At 42.1% G+C, this 24,022-nt stretch overlaps 3 protein-coding genes across 10 annotated transcripts in view; 2 read left to right on the top strand and 1 right to left on the bottom strand.

Annotated features, from left to right (window-relative positions):
• Positions 1 to 300: 300 nt before the first annotated feature.
• On the bottom strand, positions 301 to 5,498 carry LOC146523890 (polyadenylate-binding protein-interacting protein 2-like). The gene is made up of 4 exons (XM_085177874.1): positions 5,381 to 5,498; positions 4,981 to 5,123; positions 2,507 to 2,686; positions 301 to 1,029 (listed from the first exon to the last, which is right to left on the bottom strand). The coding sequence occupies exons 2-4, from the start codon at positions 5,119 to 5,121 to the stop codon at positions 964 to 966; spliced, it is 387 nt and encodes a 128-aa protein (XP_085034000.1). The 5' UTR covers positions 5,122 to 5,123; positions 5,381 to 5,498; the 3' UTR covers positions 301 to 963.
• Positions 5,490 to 23,846, top strand: LOC146523889 (uncharacterized). 8 transcript variants are annotated; one of them, XM_085177798.1, is made up of 22 exons: positions 6,836 to 7,325; positions 7,485 to 8,365; positions 9,911 to 9,972; positions 10,396 to 10,434; positions 10,823 to 10,923; positions 11,306 to 11,343; positions 11,447 to 11,563; positions 12,007 to 12,132; positions 12,216 to 12,452; positions 13,354 to 13,478; positions 18,896 to 19,388; positions 19,463 to 19,648; positions 19,724 to 19,811; positions 19,999 to 20,015; positions 20,417 to 20,539; positions 20,755 to 20,883; positions 21,484 to 21,612; positions 21,695 to 21,825; positions 22,017 to 22,233; positions 22,458 to 22,569; positions 22,650 to 22,765; positions 22,869 to 23,846. In XM_085177798.1, exons 2-22 carry the CDS (start codon positions 7,640 to 7,642, stop codon positions 22,938 to 22,940), a joined length of 3,384 nt encoding a protein of 1,127 aa, XP_085033924.1. In that variant the 5' UTR covers positions 6,836 to 7,325; positions 7,485 to 7,639; the 3' UTR covers positions 22,941 to 23,846. The 8 variants fall into 8 exon arrangements, with proteins under 8 accessions (XP_085033904.1, XP_085033924.1, XP_085033868.1 ...); XM_085177742.1 differs by having other exon boundaries at positions 11,300 to 11,343; positions 19,721 to 19,811; XM_085177752.1 differs by having other exon boundaries at positions 7,482 to 8,365; positions 11,300 to 11,343; positions 19,721 to 19,811.
• Positions 6,772 to 24,022, top strand: part of LOC146523888 (uncharacterized) — a 32,061-nt gene continuing 14,810 nt past the window's right edge. The window contains exon 1 of the mRNA XM_085177843.1: positions 6,772 to 6,829. The gene's annotated coding sequence lies outside the window, so the exon portion shown is untranslated. The remainder of the gene's footprint in view (positions 6,830 to 24,022) is intronic.

The raw sequence follows: 24,022 nt of genomic DNA, 5'->3' as shown, positions 1-24,022 counted from the left end.
AAACACAAGTTTTTAACTTTCAGTGAACTATTCAAGGTCAAGTGTCTAGCATATAAATAACATATGTATATTTATTTTTAAAAAATAGTATTTAACAATTTTAAAGAACATTCTAAAAAACGTAAAAAAATTATATATTTTTTACTTTATAAATGACCATGCTTACATAAATCATATACTGCATCTCCATGTATGTTTACGTTTCGATTGATCACTGCACTTTTGGGGTGGTTCAAGACTTTTGCCCAGTCCTTTTTGCTCTCCTAGCTGTGTGGATGCTTTTTATTAACAAACAAACACTTTTTTTCCTTTCATAAACATTTATTTCAAGTAGTATAAGAAAAAATAGATTTTTTTTACATTGTTTTTGTTTATATGACTTTTTATACAGTACTTTCTGTGCATTTAGAAAAAAAGTCAACACGAGTTATTTGATGTAGGCAGCAGAGCGAAGACAAATCAGAGCTGACAGAAACGCCAAGGATGCTGGGAAAAAGAGCAAGAAACAGCAGAACAGCCAGCTAAACAAACCACGACCGGAAAAGTGCTTTTAGACGCCACGAGGCGGCGAAGGCGACCCTCTGAACAGGAAGTCGAATTTTAAAAAGAAAAAAACAAACAAACAAACAAAAAACAAGCACACAGTTTGATTTCAGGTTTTATAAAAGTGCCCCAAAAATAATAATTAAAGTGGAGACAGGAAGCAGTTTGTTCTGATTTAGAGTCATACAAACACTCCTCTCAGCTGATGTACATTCAGAGAGTTCACACACACACGCACGCACGCACACACACACACACACACACACACACACCTAACTGTAACTGTGAAGACATGCGAGCGCAGAACTTTGGCAACACGTCAGGCTGAAGGTCGAGTGGCAGCTGGAAAATACAGCAGACATCTTGGTGATGATGTCACAGTGCGGACTAGGGTTGGGGGGAGGGAGGAACCTAGCCGGGTCACATGGCATGTTTCTGGATGCCTGGGGTGAACTCCTTGGCATTGGGGTTCAAGCTACTGGTCACCTGAAGGAGAGAAGAAGAAAAACCATCATTGTTATTTCTGTGAAGAAAATAAAGAAACAGCGACCTCTGCTGGACAGATGAGGGTCAACAGTCAGAGACTAATTTAATAATCAACTAATTGGGAAGAAAAAAAACCTGAGAAACCAACGTGTGGAGATGTTATCAGATAGGGGTGGGTTTTTATAATCAATTTATCGATTAAAATCGATTCTGGCTTGGATAACGTGAAATCGATTCATTAAAATCCTGAATCGATTTTTTGATATAAATTTATTTTGCCCGAAATGCCAGAATCTTTGGTGAAATTTCACAAAATTTCAACAACCACCAAACAGCTAAGACAGCAAATGAGAGCAGGACAAAGACTTAAACACACAGCGCAACCCGCGGATCAGAATCAGTGAGATGTCGCCTTTCTCACAGTCGGGGCTGAAAGCCGACAGCTCGCTGATTCTGATCTGTCGGCGGGTCCGCGCTTTGTGTTCACGCCCTTTATGCGCTGATTCTAAAGCTGTTATTTTGATCTCTCTCCAAACAAGATTGACCGAACCAGCAGCAAAAGAAGATCCAAACTACGCTTCACCTCTCTCGCGTGTGTCAGCTTCCTTTTTATAGATACAAAAATATGTAAATGTACTGATCTGAATTATAATATTTCTGACTGTCAAAATTTCCCAGATTCAAATCGAATTGAATCGAATCGAATTAAATCGAATCGTGGATCGGATCGATTTGGGACCTTGTGAATCGGAATTGAATCGATTCTAGAAATCAGTGACGATACCCAGCCCTATTATCAGACACGTTCAGGCACCGTGCTGTGTCTCACTCAGCAGCTCTTTCTGTATTATTGATTTCATCCTTTTTTATTGCACTATTTTACACATTGTTGTATCATATTCAGCTTTACACGTTTCATTCAGATTAAACGTGTTTCAGATTTTTACTGAATTAAAGGTCCTTTGTCTTTTTCCATTTGGCTATACTAAATTATTTGTGTAGTTTTTATTCTATTTTTCAAACTTTATTTTATTTTATTAGTGGTTGTTTTTAATGTTTTGGCTCCTGTAACAGGATTTACCAATATTTGGGATGAATAGAGTATATTTGCTGTAATCCTACATTTTCATAATCAGGCCTACTTAAAAAAAAAAGAAAGAAAAGAAAAAGGTTTCATACTTAAAAGAAAGGAAAAAAAAGAAGAAGTTAACACTCCAGTGAATTCTGGGAAAAATATTCATTGTTTGCCTCTTCTGCAGAGCTGACCTCAGATTTAATTATCTCTTAAAGTTTTATCATTCCTTCAAGCAAACACACCTAAACACACTGCAGATAATCGTTTTCATCTGCAGACTGTTTTTTTTATAATGTGTTGGAATAATGTCAGCTGACAGGACGCCCTCTTCTGGTGTCCTTTTATTCTTATGGCAAAAACACGAGTTTTCTCTGTAACCGATGGTAAAGGTGATAAACTCACCACCACATCCAGGTCTTTGTCGCCATCGAGGACCAGGAGGCTGATCTGCTCTTGCAGCTGGCTGACGCTTTGAGAAGGGAGATCTCTGGATGGGATGAACCACTCCCACTCCTCCTCCTCATCCAGCATCTCCTGGAAACAGCGCTCGATGAACTCCTCCTCCCACAGCTCCTCCTCCACCTGCCGAAAACACAGGCAGAGAAGCAACAGTCACACGTTTGTTGGACCAACAAAGAACCAAAACTTTTAACATGTCGTCCAACCCGAGAGCGAACATCACACAGATAACACTTTAAGGAGAGATGCTACAATGTTCTTCAGGTGAATCTGCTCTGCACCCCCTTCTACTAATCCAGTTATCCTTGTTTCCTTCTCTGGCTAAGATGATGCTGGTTAGCAGCTCAATAAGTAAGCCCAGGCTTTCCTAATCTAGCAATGAGCGTGTTCACATGGCAGAGGCAGGGTTTCAGCACCTGACCAATCACAACGAGACGACTACTCGAAACAGAGCGGCTGATTTTACAAATATAAATCGGAAACATTGAAAGAGTTTAACACAGAACAGAGTTAAAGTAACACAGCAGCTGCAGTCCTCCTTCCTTTGTGAAACGTAACGCTCTCTAAAACACAGCTCCACGGACTCTGTTTCCTTTTTCCAAACAAAACATCCTTATGGAAATTTCCAACCGGACGCCTCCCACCTACTCCTCTGTTAACCGACTCCACACGCTGTCAGCTGATTGCATAATCAGGCCACTGCCTGACCTGAATTCCAGCTCAAGGAGCCACTGCTTTGTGGTGCACACAGGCTTCAGCTGCTCAGTGTAATTTTCCTTCAAACTGTAAATTTCCACCTTAAAATCACAGCTACTTTTAAGAATGCACAATTTCTAAACGTTAACCTTCTTTTAATCTGTAAACAAAACCCTAGATTTCCACCTTAAAAACATGAATCTGTAGGGAATGACCTTTGTTTTCAGTTGAACAACACAGGTGTTGGAAATATTCTATTTAATCTGCTGACCAACATACTTTCACCTTAAAGTGCACATTTGCTGTAAAAAAAATCACAATTTTTGAAAAACAGATTTCCACCTTAAAAACCAAAATCAGCTGAGTCCGTTCATAAACATACAAAGTTTCTTTTTATCTTCAACTTAGAAGTCCAGATTTTTACCTTAAGATTTGTCATCTGTATATACAAGATGTACAACAGCACAATTTCTGGATTTAGCCTGTAAAGATAATTACAGATATCCACTTTAAAAAGTCACCCATCATGCTTTCGGATACTTTCCCTGCCTTCAAATCAAATCAACCTAATTTCACTTTATCTCTCTTAATCTCAATGAACTACAATTTAAAATTCACATTACCACCTTAAAAATGATATGTTTCTAGATACTTCTCAAATAAATAAGTCCAAGTTAAGGCTATTTTTTTCTTGTAACATAAACCCCAGATTTGCACTTTAAAAGTCTATCTATGGAAACTGATCTCCCAAGCAAAGCAGATTGGAATTATACTGCAACACTATGACTAAAACAACAAAATTCTGACATGTAGTTTCCCTTAAACCTCCAATTCCAACCAGGAAAGTCTGTCTGCAGAAATCTACACCATAACATACTGCTTTATCCGCATATGGGAGCTTCACATCAGAGCAACGTGAGTGTAATCTATAAAAAAAAGAACAGATTTCCTCCTTAGAAGTTTACTGAGTCTGTTTGAAAATACTGATCTTTGCTTACAACTAAAAACAACCGTTTAGGTACAATTTATCTTAATCTGCAGATTTCCAGCTTAGAAACAGAGCTCACTGAGCTCATATAAAAATTTACAAATCCGCAACTTCATCTGTTTATTCCCACCTTAAAAATTTATCTTGGAGATGCCTTGTCTGTCTCCCAAAATAAATCACCCTCAAGTCAAACCTTAAAGCAGTCAGAGGAGTCCGTGTGCAGATGCTGATCTTTCATTTTAAGTAGACAAATACAGACTTGAGGTGTAATCTCTCTGGAAAATTACAGATTTCGATCTTAAAGGGGAAAGCTATATTTGTCTGCATACACAAGTTTTAGAGAACAATTTCTGGGTGTAATCTGTAAACTGAAAAACAGATTTCCACCTTAAAAGTTATCTGAGTCCACCTTACATTGGACATAATGTATCTAGAAAACAATAGTTAATAAAAAGATAATTAGTCTGTAATCTCAGGCAATAATTACTCTTTCAACATGTTATTCAAACATTAGATTTCCACCTTAATAGTCAACTGAGTCTTTCTGTAGCTACTGGTTTGAGCTATAACTTCTCTTTAAACGCCAACTAAAGCTGTTCTACCTTAAAGATCAGCCTGCTTTGTTTTGGATGACTTTTCCTCCTCCATAATAAACTTAATTTCAGACTCTTTAACCATTTTTACGCAGATTTTTTCACTTGCAGTCCAGGTCAGCCTCGTCCCAGCTCCTCACCTGCCTGTTGAACTCCTCCTCGTTCTCCATCCACATATACTCGGCGAACGGGTCGTCCTCAGCGTTGAACTGGCTAGTGAGGATCAACTCGGTGCCGGTGGTCATGTTCGGGCCCCCGCTGCTGATGCTCGGGTCTTTCATGTCTACAAGGGGAACCAGAGGACACAGTGAGGGAGAGGGACAGGGGTCAGCGGGAACAAACACGTAGCTTCGACCGTTATAATGCTCGCCGTCATGGCCGCTGTCTGACGGACAACAATAGCAAGCAGCTAGCGAATAATTTTTGGCGAGAACACAACAGAAACAGAAAAATATCACCGCGAAAACACCACCGCGAGCACCCAGCCGCGTTAGAGGAGCACAGGGGAACGGGCAGCTGTGTTTTTATAAAGCACAATACCTTCGGGGGTGATTTATTCGACGACAGAGAAGACAAACGTCAACTCGCTGGAACTCGGTTGTTGCTGTAATGGCCGCGCTGCTTCTGTTTGTTTACATCTCCACCGTCACCGTGCGCTCGCTCCTCATTGGTCGAGGACTCGTTGCCTTCACGGGCCTCGTGGTTTAACGTCGGAATCTAACAAGAGGACCACATAAGGTAAACGTTATTTATAACAGAGGTTAAGAATCTCCTCTGGGCCTCTGTTTCATTTTTTATTCATTCACTAAATATCACAGTTGGGTACAGAGCTTTATGTCTGGATACACATTATAATTGACTTTAGCTTGTTATTTTTTATATTTAGTCATCAATGTAAGTAGATCACTGGACATCATGAATAAATATCAGCTTAGATATTTCTCTAAATTGATGTAGCTACAGTTTCCATTCGAGAGAACAGTCATGGGTCTCTGTTGATTATTATGTTTACAGATGACATTGTGAACTGCAGTGAGAGCAGAGAGCAGGTGGAGGAGAGGTAGTCTCTGGAGAGAAGAGAAGTAAAAGTCAGTAGAAGCAAGACAGAATACATGCGTGTAAATGAGAAGGAAACAAGTGAAAAGGTGTACATGAAAAGAGCTCAGGTTGAAGGTTGATGAGTTTAATTAATTGGAGTCAACAATCTAAAGCAATAAACATTGCACAAGGGGAAGAAGAGCGTGCACACTGGGTGAGGTGGAGTGGTTGGAGACGAGTGTTGCAGTGACCTATAAATGGAGCAACCAAAGTATAAAGGTTCAGTAGGTGTAGGTGTTGTGATTCTTTTGTGTAGAAAGATTTTAGTGTTGTCTGGATTAAAAAGCAAACAGTGAAATAACTATTTTGTGTGGGTTTACAATTAGAGTAAACTGTTTGTAGATCTTTTACACAACTATAATCTGCCTAGGATAAGAAAGTCCATGTCTGAGCAGTCCTTGTGTAGCTGTTTTTTTTTTTTATCTGAACATCCACTCACACCCAGCATATTTCTTTGTTTTGTAATTTGATCTAGTTCTTTAAATTTGATCTAATTCTTTCAATTTGAGAAGGGCTTTCATCACGTTAGGTGCCGGCACCTTTTCTGACCTTGAATGCAGCACTGTAGTCCAAACTGTAGTCCAAACTCTGAAAGCCCGCCTTCCTCCGAAAGTTTATAAAATCCACTGGTTTAACAAGCCTAAACCCATTTTTAAAACCAAATACATATCCTCTATAGTGGTAAGAGAACCTGAGACAAATTATTATAGAGGAGCTAAGTGTGTGTTGTGTTAATAGCTATTTTCATAGAAAACGTTTAAGCAACGAACACAAACAAAAACACCGCCTGATGCAGGAGGATAGGAAATATCGCGATACTTCACATCCTCTAGTTTGGTCACCTGTCTCGTGCTATTTACTAATCAGCTGCAATCGGGTGTTGGAGAAAGGGTAAGAGTGTCCGTAATTACAGATAAATCATATTATACACGTAAATTCACAGTTAACAGCTTCATGCACAGTTTGCACGTTAAATATCAGATAACTAAAGGCTGTTAGCTATGCTAGTGTTAGCAGGTAGGAGATGTATGTTAGCAAAGTTAGCTGCGCAGCTTATCTGAGTCGTTTTTGGTTTCATTTTTCTCATTAATGACAGCGTACCTAATCTTTTAGTTAACATGTCAGGTTAAACAACGTAGACATAATTGCGCTGTTAGCTTAACTGTTAGCTCGACCCGTAAAGCGTGTTTGCTGCAACTTTCCTTCTCCTCTCACTGTACCTGCAAAGATGTTACTCCTGGTCTGTGTCAGGCTGTGATTCACTTAGGGGCTCGCTGTAATCTCGCAATCTTATTGATGTTTCCGTGGACTCAGAGTTTCTCTTCCTCAGTGAGGAGGTCTCCATCACTCTGTTTGCATCAGGTCATGTTCCTCCTGCTGGGCTGAGGTGAATCTTTCTCTCTCTCCTCCTTTAACCGCCTATGTTCCCTTTGCAGTAAAGATCAGAGTCGTGCTCCTCCGTCTGTTGCTCAGGGCCTCCACTGGCTCCTGTTTTCTTAGGAGAGGCTTTGTTTGAAGCTTTTTCTACCTCATTGTGTCTCAGCAGAAATAAGACTTGCCACCACAGAAGAAAAGGAGCTCCTGCTCACTTTGGCCACATTAAGTTCCTGTCATCTTTGAAGACCTTTTCCAGCGCCTGTTTCCTTCTTTATCTTGGCTCTCTGTGCTGAATCCAGAGAGCAGGACAGACTTTTTGATATCATGTCTCAGAAGACGCAGGCTGACGGTGCTCAGAAACACTTCGCTGTGGGTCAGGGGCTCCTGGCCGCTGCAGAAACCTTGAACTTCAACATGAATGAGCAGCGTCCCAACAGACCAATGGGGGTGGGGGTGGGCATGGAGGGCCTGGACGGCAGCGGGCAGATGCCCCAATGTGGCGGCAGCACTAGCAATCTTGGCAGCACAATGAAGCTGTTTGCCAGTTTGGGGCTGTCGCCCTCTGACCTGGACGCTCTGGCTGAAATCCCTGAGGAGGAGATCAGTGTGGAGACGCTGCCACACATCCTCAGACAGCTGAAGAGTCGCAAGGGGGAAGCAGGAGAGCGGCGGGCGGCCATGTCCTCTGATGCTGCGTATCGAAGAGGAAGCTGGGAAGAGGGGCACGTGGGGAGGATGGGCGTTTCTTCTCTGGGACAAGGTTCAGCCAAGTCCTCCACAGACTTTGGGTACAGCTCCCTGCAGGACGTCTCCTCCAGCCGGGGCTACGGCTTAAATTATAGCGGTGGAGGTGGAGGTGGGAGCAGAGAGAGGCCATACTCTGAGCTTTCCCACCGCAGTGGGCTCGGCATGGGCCCATCTGAGCCCGTCTTTATGCAGAGGAGGATGGGCTCCCCGTCAAACGGAAAAGTCCAAGACTTCTTGGGAGTCATGCCCCCCATGTTCCCCCACGTGTGCTCTCTTTGTGACTTTGACGTTCATTCCACCATGGTGAGTACGTCCAACCTGCTTCCTCTTTTCTTCTCGGACTAACTGTAAATGTTTGAGCTCCAGTCTTCCTTCAGTCAGTGACAGGCGCTGATTCAGGTCCGGTTTACTTCATATAATTTCCTTGTTGTATCTCCTCACAGCATGTTCCCTCTCTCCATTTTCTCAGCTGAAGCTCTCCAGCATTGAACAATTAGATTTGGATCTTTCCAGCGGTCATCCAATCAAACCAAAAATCTCTTTTTATAATTAGTATATGTTCACATGAGCTGGTAAAGCTGTTAATGTTACACATTCAGTCTGATTTACTTGATCTTTTCACTTCATTAGCTTTAACAAAGTCCTGGGAGGATCTTGATTCGCTCCTTGTGTCTCCAACATGAAACATTTAAAGCTCCTCACACATTCATGGACTTATCGAATTGGCGGCTTTTAAACCTGTGAGACTTTTGGCAGCTGGGGTCTTGTGTTTGTTTTTCTTTACAGTTTGTGGTGTCAGGAGTGAGAAAGAAGGATTTAATTGATTATCACTCAAATTTGGAAATTTAAATTCTCTCTGAGAAGAAATGTACACTTTTTGGCTTTAAAGCAAAAATTTTAACATGGACACACATGGTTCTTTTCAATGCTGACAAAAACATAATTTACCAAAAATCAACAGGAAGTTAGTAATCTACTGACCAAAGTCTCACAGTGAGCAGGTTTGAAGATATGCGGGTGAGCTCTTCTTGCCTGTATGACTGTCACTGATGGCTTAAGAAAGCATCAAATACTGTCTGTTATAGTGATTATTGCACACAAAATATAATGAATTATTTGTTTTTGTAGGTCTTTGTCAAGAGATTTATTCTAAAGACACTTCTTCAGCTAAGAATCTAAAGGTAGAAACACACAGACGCTGCAGCTTTTACTTGCAAGGGCGATCACAGAACGCTCACACCAGAGTGGGGGCCCTGTGATGTGCGCTCTGTTCCTGCACTTGCCTTTATTTATATACAAAAGTAATACAACAGTGAATACGTCTATTCATTAACAGAGGAATATTAGTATGTAGGGAGTGAAGATAAGAGTGGTTCAGGTGTATGTGTGTGTGTGTGTTATTCTGAAGGACGTTGCCCCTCTTCTTGCAGATAAAAGTATCCAGCTCTCCTCTTCCTGGCAGGAGTGAGATAATAACAGCTTGCTCAGCTATTATCGCTGTGAGAAAGAATTTATAAAGCAAGTCTTGATTCCAACAACAGTCTAAGTCATAAAAGGGTCATCATGCAGTATTCTATAATATGCAAACTTATATCACTAAAAGATTATACTGACTACTAAGTACAATTTTATATTGACAGTCTTAAAAAGATCTTAATCATAAATTTTTGGTTTTAAAAGGGAAACCTGATGAAGTGCATTTAAATTCTTAGTAAATCTGGTCCTAAGTGATTGTCTGGGTGACGCTATGAAGGTTAATAACTCTGTGAACTGTTCCTTCAATATACAGGTTGTATTTTAGGAGAAACGGCCTGTTGAGTGTCAGTAATGCTCTGTTTGTGTTTGTAGGAGTGGAACCAACACGTTAATGGACTCCGCCATGCTGAAAACAGACGGCAGCTTCTGGACATGTGAGTCGCTCTTAATACACAACAGTGAGCCAAAACAGATTATGTTATGAATCTGTTAACAGCATGTTCACATCAGAAGAAATTAGGTTGGTTTTTAGAGTTTCAGTACCCAAACCAATGCAAACGTGCTCCTCTGTAGCCCTCCAAAATCCCAGCGCTGGACGGGGATGACTCTGGTGTTAGTCAGATTAGTTTATGACGTACCTGGTAAGAAGTAAACCGACCTTTGTAGTACAGAAAATTTAAGGTTAACCCTGAAGTTACATGAATGAGATTAAATCCTGCTCGGTAGTACCGATCTCTGTTTCAGCAGGAGGTTGTAATGTTTCGGCTCATCGTTGTTGACTAAATGTTCCTTTGAGGTCTGTTCGTCTTTATCAGATGTGTAACACTGATGATGTTGATGATGATGTTGTTTTTCAGGTATCCAAAATGGGACCCTGGTATGGGCCCAGGCAGAGGGTAAGAGATGCTAACATTAAGCTCCTCCTTTAGTGTTTGAGATGTTAGATTTAGAGTCCTAAAGGACCTCGACGTAACCTCGGAAAAGTGTTATTACTGACAGCAATGCCCAAACAGATTGTCCTGCACTGTTTTGTCTTTCTGTTGTTTGCATTGTATGTCATGTATGGTGCACAGCAGACGAGGGAGCAGCAAGCATACTGTACACCTAGCAGGCAACTTTTTGTTTGGTCAGATGGGCTTCATTAGATTAGATAAAGATTCAGAAACTCTCCTGCCTCCAGAGGGTTCACACACTGTCTCTGTGGCTTGGTGTTAACAAAGCTTTGTGTTGTGTGTTAATAATCCAGGTGTCTGATAACTGACGATCACATGTTTTTAATTCCAGTGGTCGTCCCTGGGAGACCCCCAACCTGTCTGCAGGACTGCTGGGACCAGCCCCCATGTCTTCAGGACCAATGGCAGGGATGTCCTCGAGCTGGGGTGGAGGTGAGGGACCCACAGATGTCTTATTTTATCACTATTAATACTATTAGTATTATTTTAAGTCATTTGTCACTTTCTCTCTGTGCGGGGAGTCACTATTTTATTCATAAAGATGGTTTCAGACAGCTGACGTCAAGTCTTTAACTTCCAACTGATCAAGTCGGGTTCTCCTGTGAGCTCAGTGTTACATTTATGTGCCACACTTGCTGACTTTGGGATAAAAATGGTTAAAAAGCTCAGGTACAGTAAATACAGAGAGCCATTAAAAAGAGTGGGTGAGGGTTAAGAGACCCGGCTGTTTAGTGCCCTCAGAAAGCTGCAGACACTTTTTGAAATCTGTCTTTTCTCATGTGCGAACATCTGTGTGTTTGTGTGTCAGGAGTAGGCGGAGGACGTGGTTCTGGTCCATTGGGACAAAATAAGGTGAGTCTGACCTCCTCTGACTCTCTGCTGTGTCTTCCTGTGGATCAGCTCATTTCTGCAGAGCTCAGCTGGTTTCAGTAAAGACTGTGTGTCGTGTCCTCAGCTGAGGAGCAGGGTGGTGGTGGTGAAATATGACAGGAAGCCTCTCAGCGACAAGACCCTGTTCACCCTCGTTGAGCGCTTCGGCTGCCTGAGGGAGCACCTCATCCTCAAGAACAAGGTAGGAAAACTCACCTCGCTGTTTCCACCTCAGTTACTTTACTGACTTAGATTTAGACATTAGTTGAACTTTCTTCTTCATAAATATAACTGAACAATACAATCAGCTGCCTCACACTCTTTCGTCCTGCACATGAACTCCATCTCCTCAATCTGAAGCTGCAGCTGGCAGTCCTCATTCTCCTTCGCAGCCTCGCTGAGCTGAACCCACTCACAGAGGATCTCCACACCAGGAGGAGGACTGCTGGCACCAGCTGCAGTCCAAGATGGTAGAAATGGAGTCAGACCGAGCTTGTGATAAGAGACTATAGATAGCTGGGGATTAAAGAAGTCTAAATATAATCCAGTAATAACAACATTAAATACGTGGTTGTGAAACTTAAAGCAAACTTCTCTGAGGTAAACTGAATTTCAGCATTGAAGTCTAATCTTTGTGACCATCAGGCTTTTCTGGAGATGAGCACACATGAAGAAGCTCTGGACGTGGTGAACTACTACCAGCAGCATCCACCGTCGTCGTACGGCAAACCCATCACCTTCTACCTGTCCCAGACCCTCATGTTCATTGAGGTAACATCCCCTCGCTTGCTAAATAAAACTCACCGCTTCCCCACAGACTCAGATCCTTAGAAGTTTCTGTTTCTAACCTGCAGAAAGACGAGCGACCAATGGATCGACTGACAAAGCGGCCGGTGGACCGACCAGGGGACCAACCGATGACCCGGCGGGTGGAGCGGCCGATAGACAAACCTGAGAAAGAGGTCAAAAGTCAAGGCAGCAAGGTGGTCTTCTTCTACCATCTGCCCCGAGAGGACGAGAAGAAACAGGAGCTGCTGACTCTCGCCGAACACTTCGGTGTGGTTGAGAAACACCTCTTCTTAACCGACCGGGTAAATAAACCAGAGCAGGAAACTCCAAAAGTTGATTTTGTTCATCTGGACGTAGCGTTTTGAGGGAGAAACATTTGGTCACTCATCCAAGTGACTTCTTCAGTCTCAGCTGACTGCAGGTTTCCCCAGCCTTATAAACAACCTTATACATGAGGGAAACCAAACAACCTCTGGCGAAGCGGATGGCACATCACAGAAGAGCTGCCTCGTCAGGCCAGGACTCTGCAGTCTATTTAAACCTACGGGCCAGTGGACACTCTTTCAATGATGAGGATGTACACATCCTGGACAGGGAGGAACGCTGGTTTGAGCGTGGAGTCAAGGAGGCCATTTACGTGAAAAGGGAAAAACCATCTGTGAATCGAGGAGGGGGCCTAAGGGTACATCTTTCACCATCTTACAATGTTGTGATTGCAGCCATTCCCCAACTCTCTGTGAATGGTACTCATGGCCATTGATCAGTGGTCCTTGATCAGTGTGTTTTGGTCAGTGGTTGTTGATCAATGGTCATGAGAATTTGCATAATTATGATTAAGGAACTGACTTCCCAGCCCATTGTTCCTTCAGTGGGCTGGTTTCAGTCATTATGCAAATGTACTGTTTATAAGATTGGGGAAACCTGCAGTCAACTGAGACTGAAGAAGTCACTTGGATGAGTGATGAAACGTTTCTCCCACAAAACGCTACGTCCAGATGAACAGAATCAACTTTTAGAGATTTACTTACCTGGATGATTGAGCGTGCATTAAGACAGAACAAGAAACACTGCTGCTCTTTGAGTGCTCATGTGATGCCAGCATTACTACAGAAAGTGTGGAGCTCAGATTTGGCTGAGTATAGTCTGTGATAAGGTGAAATAAGTTTGAATGATGGCTGCTTTTGTGTTCGTCTGTGTGTCCAGGCGTTTATTCAGCTGGCAACTGTGGAGGACGCAGAGATGCTGGTGAAGCATTACACCCAGAACCCCCTCGTCTTCAATGGGAGAATAGTCCGTCTCAACATCTGCACCAAATACAAAACCCTCAAGTGAGTACCCGGCTTCAGACACTGCTACCATGACATGGTGTAGGAACTGTAAACACATACATGAATGAGATGCAGTGAAAGGGACAGATACACCCTTTGACTGGAGGTTGTGGGAAACGAATGAAATAAAAGACAGTTACGTGACCTGGTGACTGGAGGTTTATTCTACTGAAAGAACTAAAAGTGAATGAAACTATTGACCATTGGAGGTCATTTTACATAAGACATGTTTATAAACTCTATCATAAGCTCCCTCAAGACCACTCAGTTATTATTTTGGACAAACACTTTAGCTAGGGGTGCAACGATACACAAAATTCACGGTTCGGTTCGATACTTTGGTGTCACGGTTTGATATTTTTTCGATACAAAAAAAATGTTCATGCCTTTTTATTAATTTGTCATTTATTCAATTTTCACGGCACATTCTGCACCACATCTCTGTGCGTTCATCATTAGTTTGAAGCCAGCTCACCTCCTGCAACCACTTTTCCGAGAATACATGCTTCTTTTGTGGTTCGGACTCCTTCTGACATTTCTTTGGAGGTGGAGGAACATCACAGTAATTGCTTAAAGGAGCTTCTTCGACATCTTTAAGAGTTCTAAACAAATGTCTGTCCTCCTCCTGAAAATCTTATGTACGCAAACACGCGTTGCAACTTCTTATCTTGTGCACGTTTTTATTTTGACAGCGAATGCGCACCTGCGGACCACTTATGTGCAGCCCTGGTTATTTAGCTCGTCATATTGCAGCCACAGAAATTCTTTTGTCCATGAAACCATAAAGCTGCACTTTCTTTTTGCCTTATAGTCTGATTTGTCATAACTTTTCCGTTTTGTCACTTCTTCACCCTGACCTGTCTTATTTGGCTCAGCAGAACTAAAATATATATCCTGCTGCTTTTACACACGCACTCACACAACGCTCAGCGATTCTCTGTGCGATCAACCTCTCACATGTTTAAGCTGCGGGAGATTTCACTTGTCATGTTTGCATAGTAAGCTAACGATTGATAAGACGATGTCAGAGGAATTGGTGCGCAAATTATCATCACTCACCAATCAGTACTGTCGCTCTCTATACACAGTTCACGCGATTGCAAAGTGAAAGCAAAAAACAAGTGCAAATTCAAACGCGATTTCAGTATGTCACATATTGACAGTGGCCGATGCCAATGACATAATTACCCAGCTACATTTCCGAAAGAATGCAAAAGCATTGACATATATTTTTCCTTCCTACGATAGGCCAACGGGCAGGGCAGAAATAGATTTTGGTAGCCCGACTGGAAAAAAGCCCCAGGACGTCGGGCTAGCGATTTTGCGAGCCCTGTATCTGATTGAGGAATCACTCATCTTTGGAAAAGAGAGTTTATTATGGAGAAATGTCTCTTTCCAAAATAAAAGCTATACTATAGCTTCTTCTGGGCTATATTCTCAGCAGCATATTAAACATATCAGGTCCCCATAAGGAGAATCATGTGCTAACGGCTGTCTAAATGACTCGGGTAAAGTTTGTAGCATGCGTGCTTGTTTTTGTCTGCTTCCACTTGTCTTTGCACTAGGATGATGTCGGAGTAAATGTGCAGTCATATTGGTTGTGTTCCCACTAGTGCTGTCAGCGTTAATCTGAAATGACATTAACGTCACAACACGGCAAATCTCCGTTAACGAGCTACCGCGGATCGCCTCATGAGTGGGGCTGGAAGATGTCAACACATTAATGAGCTAACTGCGCTAACACACTAGTTCCCACCAATTGAGCATTGCTGGCACATCCAACATACTGTTTTACTTTTGTCCATGACACGCTTACCTTCAGGGTCATACGTCACATGAAAACCAAAATAGTTCCAAACGCCAGATCTGAATGAGGGTGGGGGAGGTTCAATTTGCCATGTTGCAACTAGCCTAGCTTCTGTCTCGCTAGCTTGCCCTGCGCTCAGTGAATCTGTGTTCGACTACTCCGCCTAGGCTGCACTGTCGAGCGCAGATCCACTGAGCGCTCAACACAGACAGCATCGTCAGAAGGAAAGTTGATAAAATAAATTAAAAATGTTGTATTGTTCGATACATATGCGTACCGAACCGAAAGCACTGTATCGAACGGTTCGATATCGATACGAGTATCGTTGCACCCCTAACTTTAGCGTATTTAATGAAAGTGTGAATATTATGAATATTGTCAGAATTAGATACCCTTTTATTGAAACAGACGGAATTGAAGCTAGAGGATGAGCCTGCTATCTGTCATATGCTCTAAATCAGAGATGTCAAACTCATTTTTAATCTCAGGCCACATACAGCCTACTTACATGAGCCATAAAAAACTCTCCTTTCTGCCGGTGTACAGAACCATAACTATGTATCTAATCCATGAGATATTTTAATATAAGAAAAATGGATGGATATGGGGAGCATCTGTATCAATTCAATTCAATTCAATTCAATTTTATTTATATAGCGCCAAATCACAACAAAAGTTGCCTCAAGGCGCTTCATAGATACAGAGAAAAACCCAACAATCATATGACCCCCTATGAGCAAGCACTTTGGCGACAGTGGGAAGGAAAAACTCCCTTTTAACAGGAAGAAACCTCCGGCAGAACCAGGCTCAGGGAGGGGCGGCCATCTGCTGCGACCGGTTGGGGTGAGAGAAGGAAGACAGGATAAAAGACATGCTGTGGAAGAGAGACAGAGGTTAATAACAGATATGATTCAACACAGAGAGGTCTGTTAATACATAGTGAGCGAGAAAGGTGACTGGAAAGGAAAAACTCAATGCATCATGGGAATCCCCCGGCAGCCTACATCTATTGCAGCATAACTAAGGGAGGATTCAGGGTCACCTGGTCCAGCCCTAACTATATGCTTTAGCAAAAAGGAAAGTTTTAAGCCTAATCTTAAAAGTAGAGATAGTGTCTGTCTCCCGAATCCAAACTGGAAGCTGGTTCCACAGAAGAGGGGCCTGAAAACTGAAGGCTCTCCCTCCCATTCTACTTTTAAATACTCTAGGAACAACAAGTAGGCCTGCAGAGCGGGAGCGAAGTGCTCTAATAGGGTGATATGGTACTACAAGGTCATTAAGATAAGATGGGGCCTGATTATTTAAGACCTTGTATGTGAGGAGCAGGATTTTGAATTCAATTCTGGATTTAACAGGAAGCCAATGAAGGGAAGCCAAAACAGGAGAAATATGCTCTCTCTTTCTAGTCCCTGTCAGTACTCTTGCTGCAGCATTTTGGATTAGCTGAAGGCTTTTCAGTGAGTTTTTTGGACATCCTGATAATAATGAATTGCAGTAGTCCAGCCTGGAAGTAATAAATGCATGAACTAGTTTTTCAGCGTCACTCTGAGACAGGATATTTCTAATTTTAGAGATGTTGCGCAAATGGAAGAACGCAGTCTTACATATTTGTTTAATATGTGCGTTGAAGGACATATCCTGGTCAAAAAGGACTCCAAGGTTCCTCACAGTGTTACTGGAGGCCAAGGTAATGCCATCCAGAGTAAGAATCTGGTTAGATACCATATTTCTAAGCTTTTCAGCGCCGAGTACAATGACCTCAGTTTTATCTGAGTTAAGAAGCAGAAAGTTAGTGGCCATCCAAGTCTTTATGTCTTTAAGACATTCCTGCAGTTTAACTAATTGGTGTGTGTTATCTGGCTTCATGGACAGATAGAGCTGGGTGTCATCTGCATAGCAGTGAAAATGTATGCTATGTCTTCTAATGATGCTGCCTAGGGGAAGCATGTATAATGTAAACAGAATTGGTCCTAGCACTGAACCCTGTGGAACTCCATAATTAACCTCAGTGTGTGAAGAGGACTCTCCATTTACATGCACAAATTGGAGTCTATTAGATAGATATGATACAAACCACTGCAGTGCAATACCTGTAATACCTACAGCATGTTCTAATCGCTCTAATAGGATATTATGGTCAACAGTATCGAATGCTGCACTAAGGTCAAGAAGGACAAGCACAGAGATGAGTCCACTGTCAGAGGCCATAAGAAGATCATTTGTAACCTTCACTAAAGCTGTTTCTGTGCTGTGATGAGCTCTGAAACCTGACTGAAACTCTTCAAATAAACCATTCCTCTGCAGATGATCTGTTAGCTGTTTGACAACTACTCTTTCAAGGATTTTTGATACGAAAGGAAGGTTGGAGATTGGCCTATAATTAGCTAAGACTGCTGGGTCTAGAGATGGCTTTTTGAGTAAAGGTTTAACTGCAGCCACCTTGAAAGCCTGTGGTACATAGCCGATTATTAGAGATAGGTTGATCATATATAAGATCGAAGAATTAATCAATGGCAGGACTTCTTTGAGCAGTTTTGTAGGAATGGGGTCTAAAAGACACGTTGATGGTTTGGAGGAAGTAATTATTGAAGTTAACTCAGAAAGATCGATTGGAGAAAAAGAGTCTAACTTAACATCAATGAAACTAAGAGTAGCTGTAGATAATATTACATCTGTGGGATGATTATTGGTAATTTTTTCTCTAATGATAAAAATTTTATTTGTGAAGAAGTTCATGAAGTCATCACTAGTTAACGTTAAAGGGATGGTTGGCTCAAAAGAGCTCTGACTTTTTGTCAGCCTGGCTACAGTGCTGAAGAGAAACCTGGGGTTGTTCTTATTTTCTTCAATCAGTGATGAGTAGTAAGCTGTTCTGGCTTTGCGGAGGGCTTTCTTATAAAGCAACAAACTATTTCTCCAGGCTAAATGATGATCCTCTAAATTTGTGACACGCCATTTCCTCTCCAGATTACGAGTCATCTGCTTTAGGGTACGTGTTTGAGAATTATACCACGGGGTCAGGTACTTCTGATTAGAGACCTTAGTTTTTACTGGAGCTACAGTATCCAGAGTCGTACGTAGTGAGGAGTAGTTAAAGCTGCAAAACTTATGAAAAGACACTCAAAGATCTTCCTCCAGATGTTCCAAAGCCATCCAGTGGGCCAGATTGGAGTGTTTGCCAGGCTGATTCTGGCCCCCAGGCCATATGTTTGACACCCCTGCTCTAAATTGTGGTGATACGAGCTGTGAAAATGTACCCAGAATGCTTTTTTTCAAGTTCTGTCAAGTCAATTATAAGAAAACATGCAGAGTACCAATGGTTGTCCCTGTTCCTCCGTGTCACAGACTTTAAACTGGTGCAGCACAGCTGATCCATGATATTTCAGCTTTCGTAGATCATAGCAGACGTCATGTTGAAAACAGCAGGGTGTCAGTAGAAGTAGCTCCAGATTAGCCAGTGACCAAACCCGACTCTTTATTAAAAGTTAGAAATTGAACATCATCTCTGACCTCGTTATGAGAGGTGGTGTTAGCTGGCTAACTGCTAACACAGTGCATATATGTCAGGATACACACGGAAGCTTAAACTCATACACACTCGTTCATACAGTGTGAAGCACAAACAGGGCGGAGGAGACGGTTCGAGCCAGAAGAATGGCAGAGCCGAGTCCTCCAACTCCAAAACCTCCTCATCCAGCTCCAGGAGCAGACAGGAAAATAAGAAGGAGAAGGACAAAGTGAAGATGGTGACAGAGGAGGAGGACGAGGATGAGGAAGTGTCAGGAGTGATGGAAGGGAGGGAGGACGGAGAAGAGCAGCAGGCACCTGATGGCGAGGAGGAGGAGGAGCAGGCACCTGATGGCGAGGAGGAGCAGGAGCAGGCACCTGATGGCGAGGAGGAGCAGGAGCAGGCACCTGATGGCGAGGAGGAGCAGGAGCAGGCACCTGATGGCGAGGAGGAGCAGGAGCAGGCACCTGATGGCGAGGAGGAGCAGGAGCAGGCACCTGATGGCAAGGAGAAGGAGGACGAGCCTAAGGGAGCAGAGTCTGTGAAGGAGACGGTAGAGGAGTCTGAGGATGCTCGACAGGTGGAGGAGGAGAAGGTGAGAAAACAAAAAAGTTGAAACAAATATTAAAGCCAAAAGTGATTCCTGGAATTAAACCAAACTGCACACAGGTTACTGATGATGTCAATAATGACACACCTGGAGACACGGGTGAGGTCAAGCAGGAGGCGGAGTCAGAGCCACAAACGGAAGCGGCACAAGCAGAAACCTTGGCCGAGGAGCACAAGGGCAAAGGGGAGATGAACATGGAGGCAGAGCGCTCGGAGGCAGCGGAGGGAGATCTACCCGAAGAAGAGGTGACGCATCTGCTCTGTCCTTCAGTCTGTAATCCAGGAGTGGCAAAGGTGTGTTAATGATGTCTCTTCCAGCAGGACTGCCCAGAGAACATGGAGGACTTTGTGACGCTGGACGAGCTGGAGGAAGACAACGACGAAGCCCACGGAGAGTCGGACAATATCGGTACCTGATCAGATCAATATTTGGAGATCAAAGTTAACACTTGTACCTGTAATCTGCTGCAGCACCAGCTTTTCCTTAAAAAAGTCATTTTCCTTCATGGATGTGAGGACGATGTCTTCAATCAACAAAAAGGTGTTTGAAATTAACGCACATCTTCCTCTCTGTTTGTGTCTCCTCTTCTCTGCAGACAACACGAGGCGAGGGGTACGTACCCGAGCGCCGTCGCTCTGATACCTTTAATATTTGACTTCATATTTCTGTGGATCACTGCATCTCAAGAATCTCAGTTTTTCACTTTATTAATACATTTGAAATATTTTCACCTTTTCTGTGGTCCATTATTTTACAACTGAAGGGTGGAGAGCGCACTGTGTATTGGTGAATTAATGACTCCCTCAAGTTGAGTAGTTCAAATGGTTTGTGAGTGAGGGGAGATTGACAAAGTTCAACTGCAATTGAACTTTTGATTCACAGTAACTTTAGTTTTATATGAAATTGCACTACTTTCGACATTTTATGAGATTTCCAACATAATCTGTGTTTGGAAACCTGTTTTCATTCACTCTGTTTCACTGGAATTCCTCAATTCTTGCTCCTCCCATCAGGGTATGAGGGTGGTGAACATCGTCGGCTTCAGGCGAGGGTACCAGTACCTCAACGAGCTGCTGAAACTCGCCCAGCCTTTCGGGAAGGTGGTCAAACACCTGGTGCTGGACCTGAGACCCGAGGTACTCTGTTCAGTGTTAAGTGAAAGTTTAATCCTGGACATTTGTATCACTGCAGTAAAGCAACTTTTTCAAACATCAGTTGAAAAATGTTCCAAATGCAAATTTGGAGAAGTGGTAAATATAGAAGTGGTAAACGAACCTGCATCCAATTGAAGTAGTTGGATATTTCCTGAAAAGTATTTTTGAATATCGCATTGTCTCCTCTCCCTCGTCAGGCGTTCCTTCAGTTCGCTACGGAAGAAGAAGCACGGGCGATGGCCAACTTCTACAACGGGAACATCACGGCATCGGTGTGCGGGCGGACGGTGAAGATCAGTCACTCCATGAGCTACCCCACCATCCAAGTGATTTATTTAAATTTTTTTAACCTCCATGTTATGTTTTCATCTGATTTATTAATTTCTACAAAATTTGAAACCTGAGAATAAGGTTTGTGTCTAAAATGTTCTAAATACATACACCTTAGCCAGACTGCAGTGGTCATTGGTTAAAGCTAAAATATAAAAAATAAATAAGTAAAATTATCTTTGATCAGTCATTTAAAACAAACCCCAGATTCAGCTGTTCCAATGTTTACGAGCTACAACCTCGAAGTGTGATCGGCTCTGGATTTACAATAAGATCATGGATCAATTAAAAGATTCTGATCAGATGATCAAACTGCTGTTTTAAGGTTTCAGCAGGTCTGCTACATAAGCAGGTGCCTGGCTGTGTTGGGCTTTATGTTTATAGTAAAACTAAAATGAATTGTGACTTACACTGGAAATCGGTGACAGGAAGCAGGATCAGAGAAGATGTGGATGTTATTAGTGTTCCAGATTATTGTGGGCCAGTAAAAATGTGATATTTGTGACATTTGTCAGATAAAAGAAACACAACTGTATGAGGACATGTCGGTGTTTGTTTTCTTCTTTGTGGGCTCATTTTCTCTGTTTGCTGTTCAGTCCGGTTCCAGCAAGGTGGTGTACATCGGGCAGATCCCCAACAGAGAATACACGGACGAGGAGGTCCTGAAGCTCGCCGAACCATACGGGAGGGTCAAGAAGTACTTTCTGAACAGGATCAGGAGAGAGGTACCGAACTGGGACAAATGCACGTCCGACCTGAATCCACATAACTCCTGCTGCTTTAAAGCCGTCCGATGCTTGTCCTCAGTGTTTCCTCGAGATGTATAATGCCGAGGACGCAGAGAAGATGGCTGCCGATTATAAAGCGAAGCCACTGAGATTCAGCGGGAAGCGCCTGACCCTCTACGTGAGCAGGAAGTACAAGCAGCTCAAACACGGGTGAATTTCTTCTTTTTCTTGTGTGCTCGCTGCACGAGTTTGATTTATTAGTTTCTCTTCACAGCAGCAGTCGTCTTCAGGCCTTTTATCTAAATGTAAACCTGGAGATGACACCTGTCTTTTACAGCTTGTGGATGTACTTTGCTTTAAGCTGAAGCCTCTGAACCCCTCAATCACGTCTGTCCATTAAGCCTTAGAGTGCCGAACACCAAGAAGAGAGCGAACGAGAGCCCGCCACTAAAATCCTCCCATGACAGCGAGGAGCCTCCAGGGAAGAAGCCCAAAGAGGAGGTCAAACCAGAGGAAGAGGAGAAAAAGGAGGAGGAAGTGCAGAGCTGTGAAGTCAGTGGTGAAGAGACGGTGATGGACGAAAATTTGGGTGCTGAGAAGCTGAAGGACAGCGAGGACGTGAGTTGTTTGTACAGCTCGTTATTGAAGCGTTCGATCAAAGACGACTTCGGTGACATCGAATTCATTTAAACGTCTTTCCATCAACTGACCAGAGATTTGAGCTAATTGCTAACAATGGGGAAACTTTGTTTTTACACATTTTAATTATTTAAATAAATTTTGATTAGAAATAAAACAGGTAAACAAGAGGAATCTTTTGTTTTTCTCTTTTATTTTCGCAGATGGAGACATCGACTAATCAGAATGAGCAGACAGAGGCTGTTCCTGTCGCTGCGAACAAAGCCAGCACGGCGTCTCTGCCCCTGCCGCTGTACGATCCCTCCACACCCATCGGTGAGAAAGCTTCGCCAGGTCATCGTCAGGTTCACGTCAAAAAAAACTCGCCGTCATCATCGTCATTGTTACTATTTCAGGTGTCGAACACGTGAAGGCGGGGTTTTACTGCCGCATCTGTTTCCTGTTTTACTCCAACGAAGACACGGCGAAGAAGATGCATTGCAGCAGCCAAGCTCACTACAACAAGCTGCAGGTGCCCAAATAATGATATACCTTAGACCTAGCCACATTATAACATACCTGAAGTACATATGCGACACTGCCCCGCCCACATTACAGCATATGTTTGTTTTCAGGAACACCTGGAGCAGAGCAAAGCAGAGAAGAAGGCCGACCTGAGAACACCTGAAGCTGAGGAAGAGGCGTGAATGTCAGATTTTCTTTTTTTTAGGTTTTAATTTTGTTTCTTTAGCCATGTGTGAAACACACATCTGAGTGACTTCCTGCTGCTGCTCTGTGAGCTTAAAGCCTCAAAGACTCTGTTATTGATTAGTTATGTTATTGATTAGACAAAATAAAATGTTGACCAAAAGTATAAAAACAGTTTTAAAAGTATAAAAACATTTTGCCTGTGCAGGTTTTTCCTTTGATTTTTGAAACATCTGTTTTTTCAATAATAAATAAATTATTTTTTTAAGAGTCATAGATGTGAATATTTGTTTAACGTCTGAAACGGACTTGACTTTGTTCTTGGTTTCTCAATAAAATGTGTTAAAATTTTGTTAAAATAGACATTTTTATCTTGTATTTTTATTTATTTAGGGTTTTTTTTGAATTTTTTTTGAATTTTTGAATTTTTTTTGTTCCAAAAATAATAAGATTTTTTTTTTCATTCAAAGACATCAGTTTTTCTTTGATAATTTTCAATTTCAGTACCACATAAAGGGAAAAAAAATGTACTTCGGCATGAGGCAGCATGTGGTTGGCCGGGCTTCCACTGTAATTTACCCGGTTGATCAGGTGATCCATCTACCTGGATTATTTTCTGCCAGGTAATCAACCTCACTCTCAACAGTTTTCCTCACTACCTTCCTCTAGTTTGACTGATGCTGCTGTACAGAAAAACAAGATGTTTAATCAGAAATAAGTAAACCTGTGAAGCAAAAATAAATGTGAACGAAAGAGATTTATTTCCTTTCTCCTCTTATTTTTTATTATCCTAAAATTACAAAAAGATGACATTCAAGATGAGTGTCAAGCAAAATCAAACGCAAACAAGCTTTTCCCCCAGATACTACACTAACATTTTAGAGATGTTTCTAGAAATAAATCTTAATTGCCATTTATTAAATATATATTACATAAATTAATATATATGAATATTAATTGTATTTACATACAATTCATTCAAAAATGTATAATTTAAATATTAAAATAAAACTATTATTATATTTTATAATAATAGTTATACAAATATAAATGTTTTAAAAACGTTAAAATTGTTTTAGTA

The sequence above is a fragment of the Neolamprologus multifasciatus genome, chromosome 2, assembly GCF_963576455.1.
Source record: "Neolamprologus multifasciatus chromosome 2, fNeoMul1.2, whole genome shotgun sequence".
Taxonomy (NCBI): Eukaryota; Metazoa; Chordata; class Actinopteri; order Cichliformes; family Cichlidae; genus Neolamprologus; species Neolamprologus multifasciatus.
The sequence above is the reverse complement of the archived record's forward strand: the minus strand, read 5'-3'. Positions and strand labels throughout refer to the sequence as shown.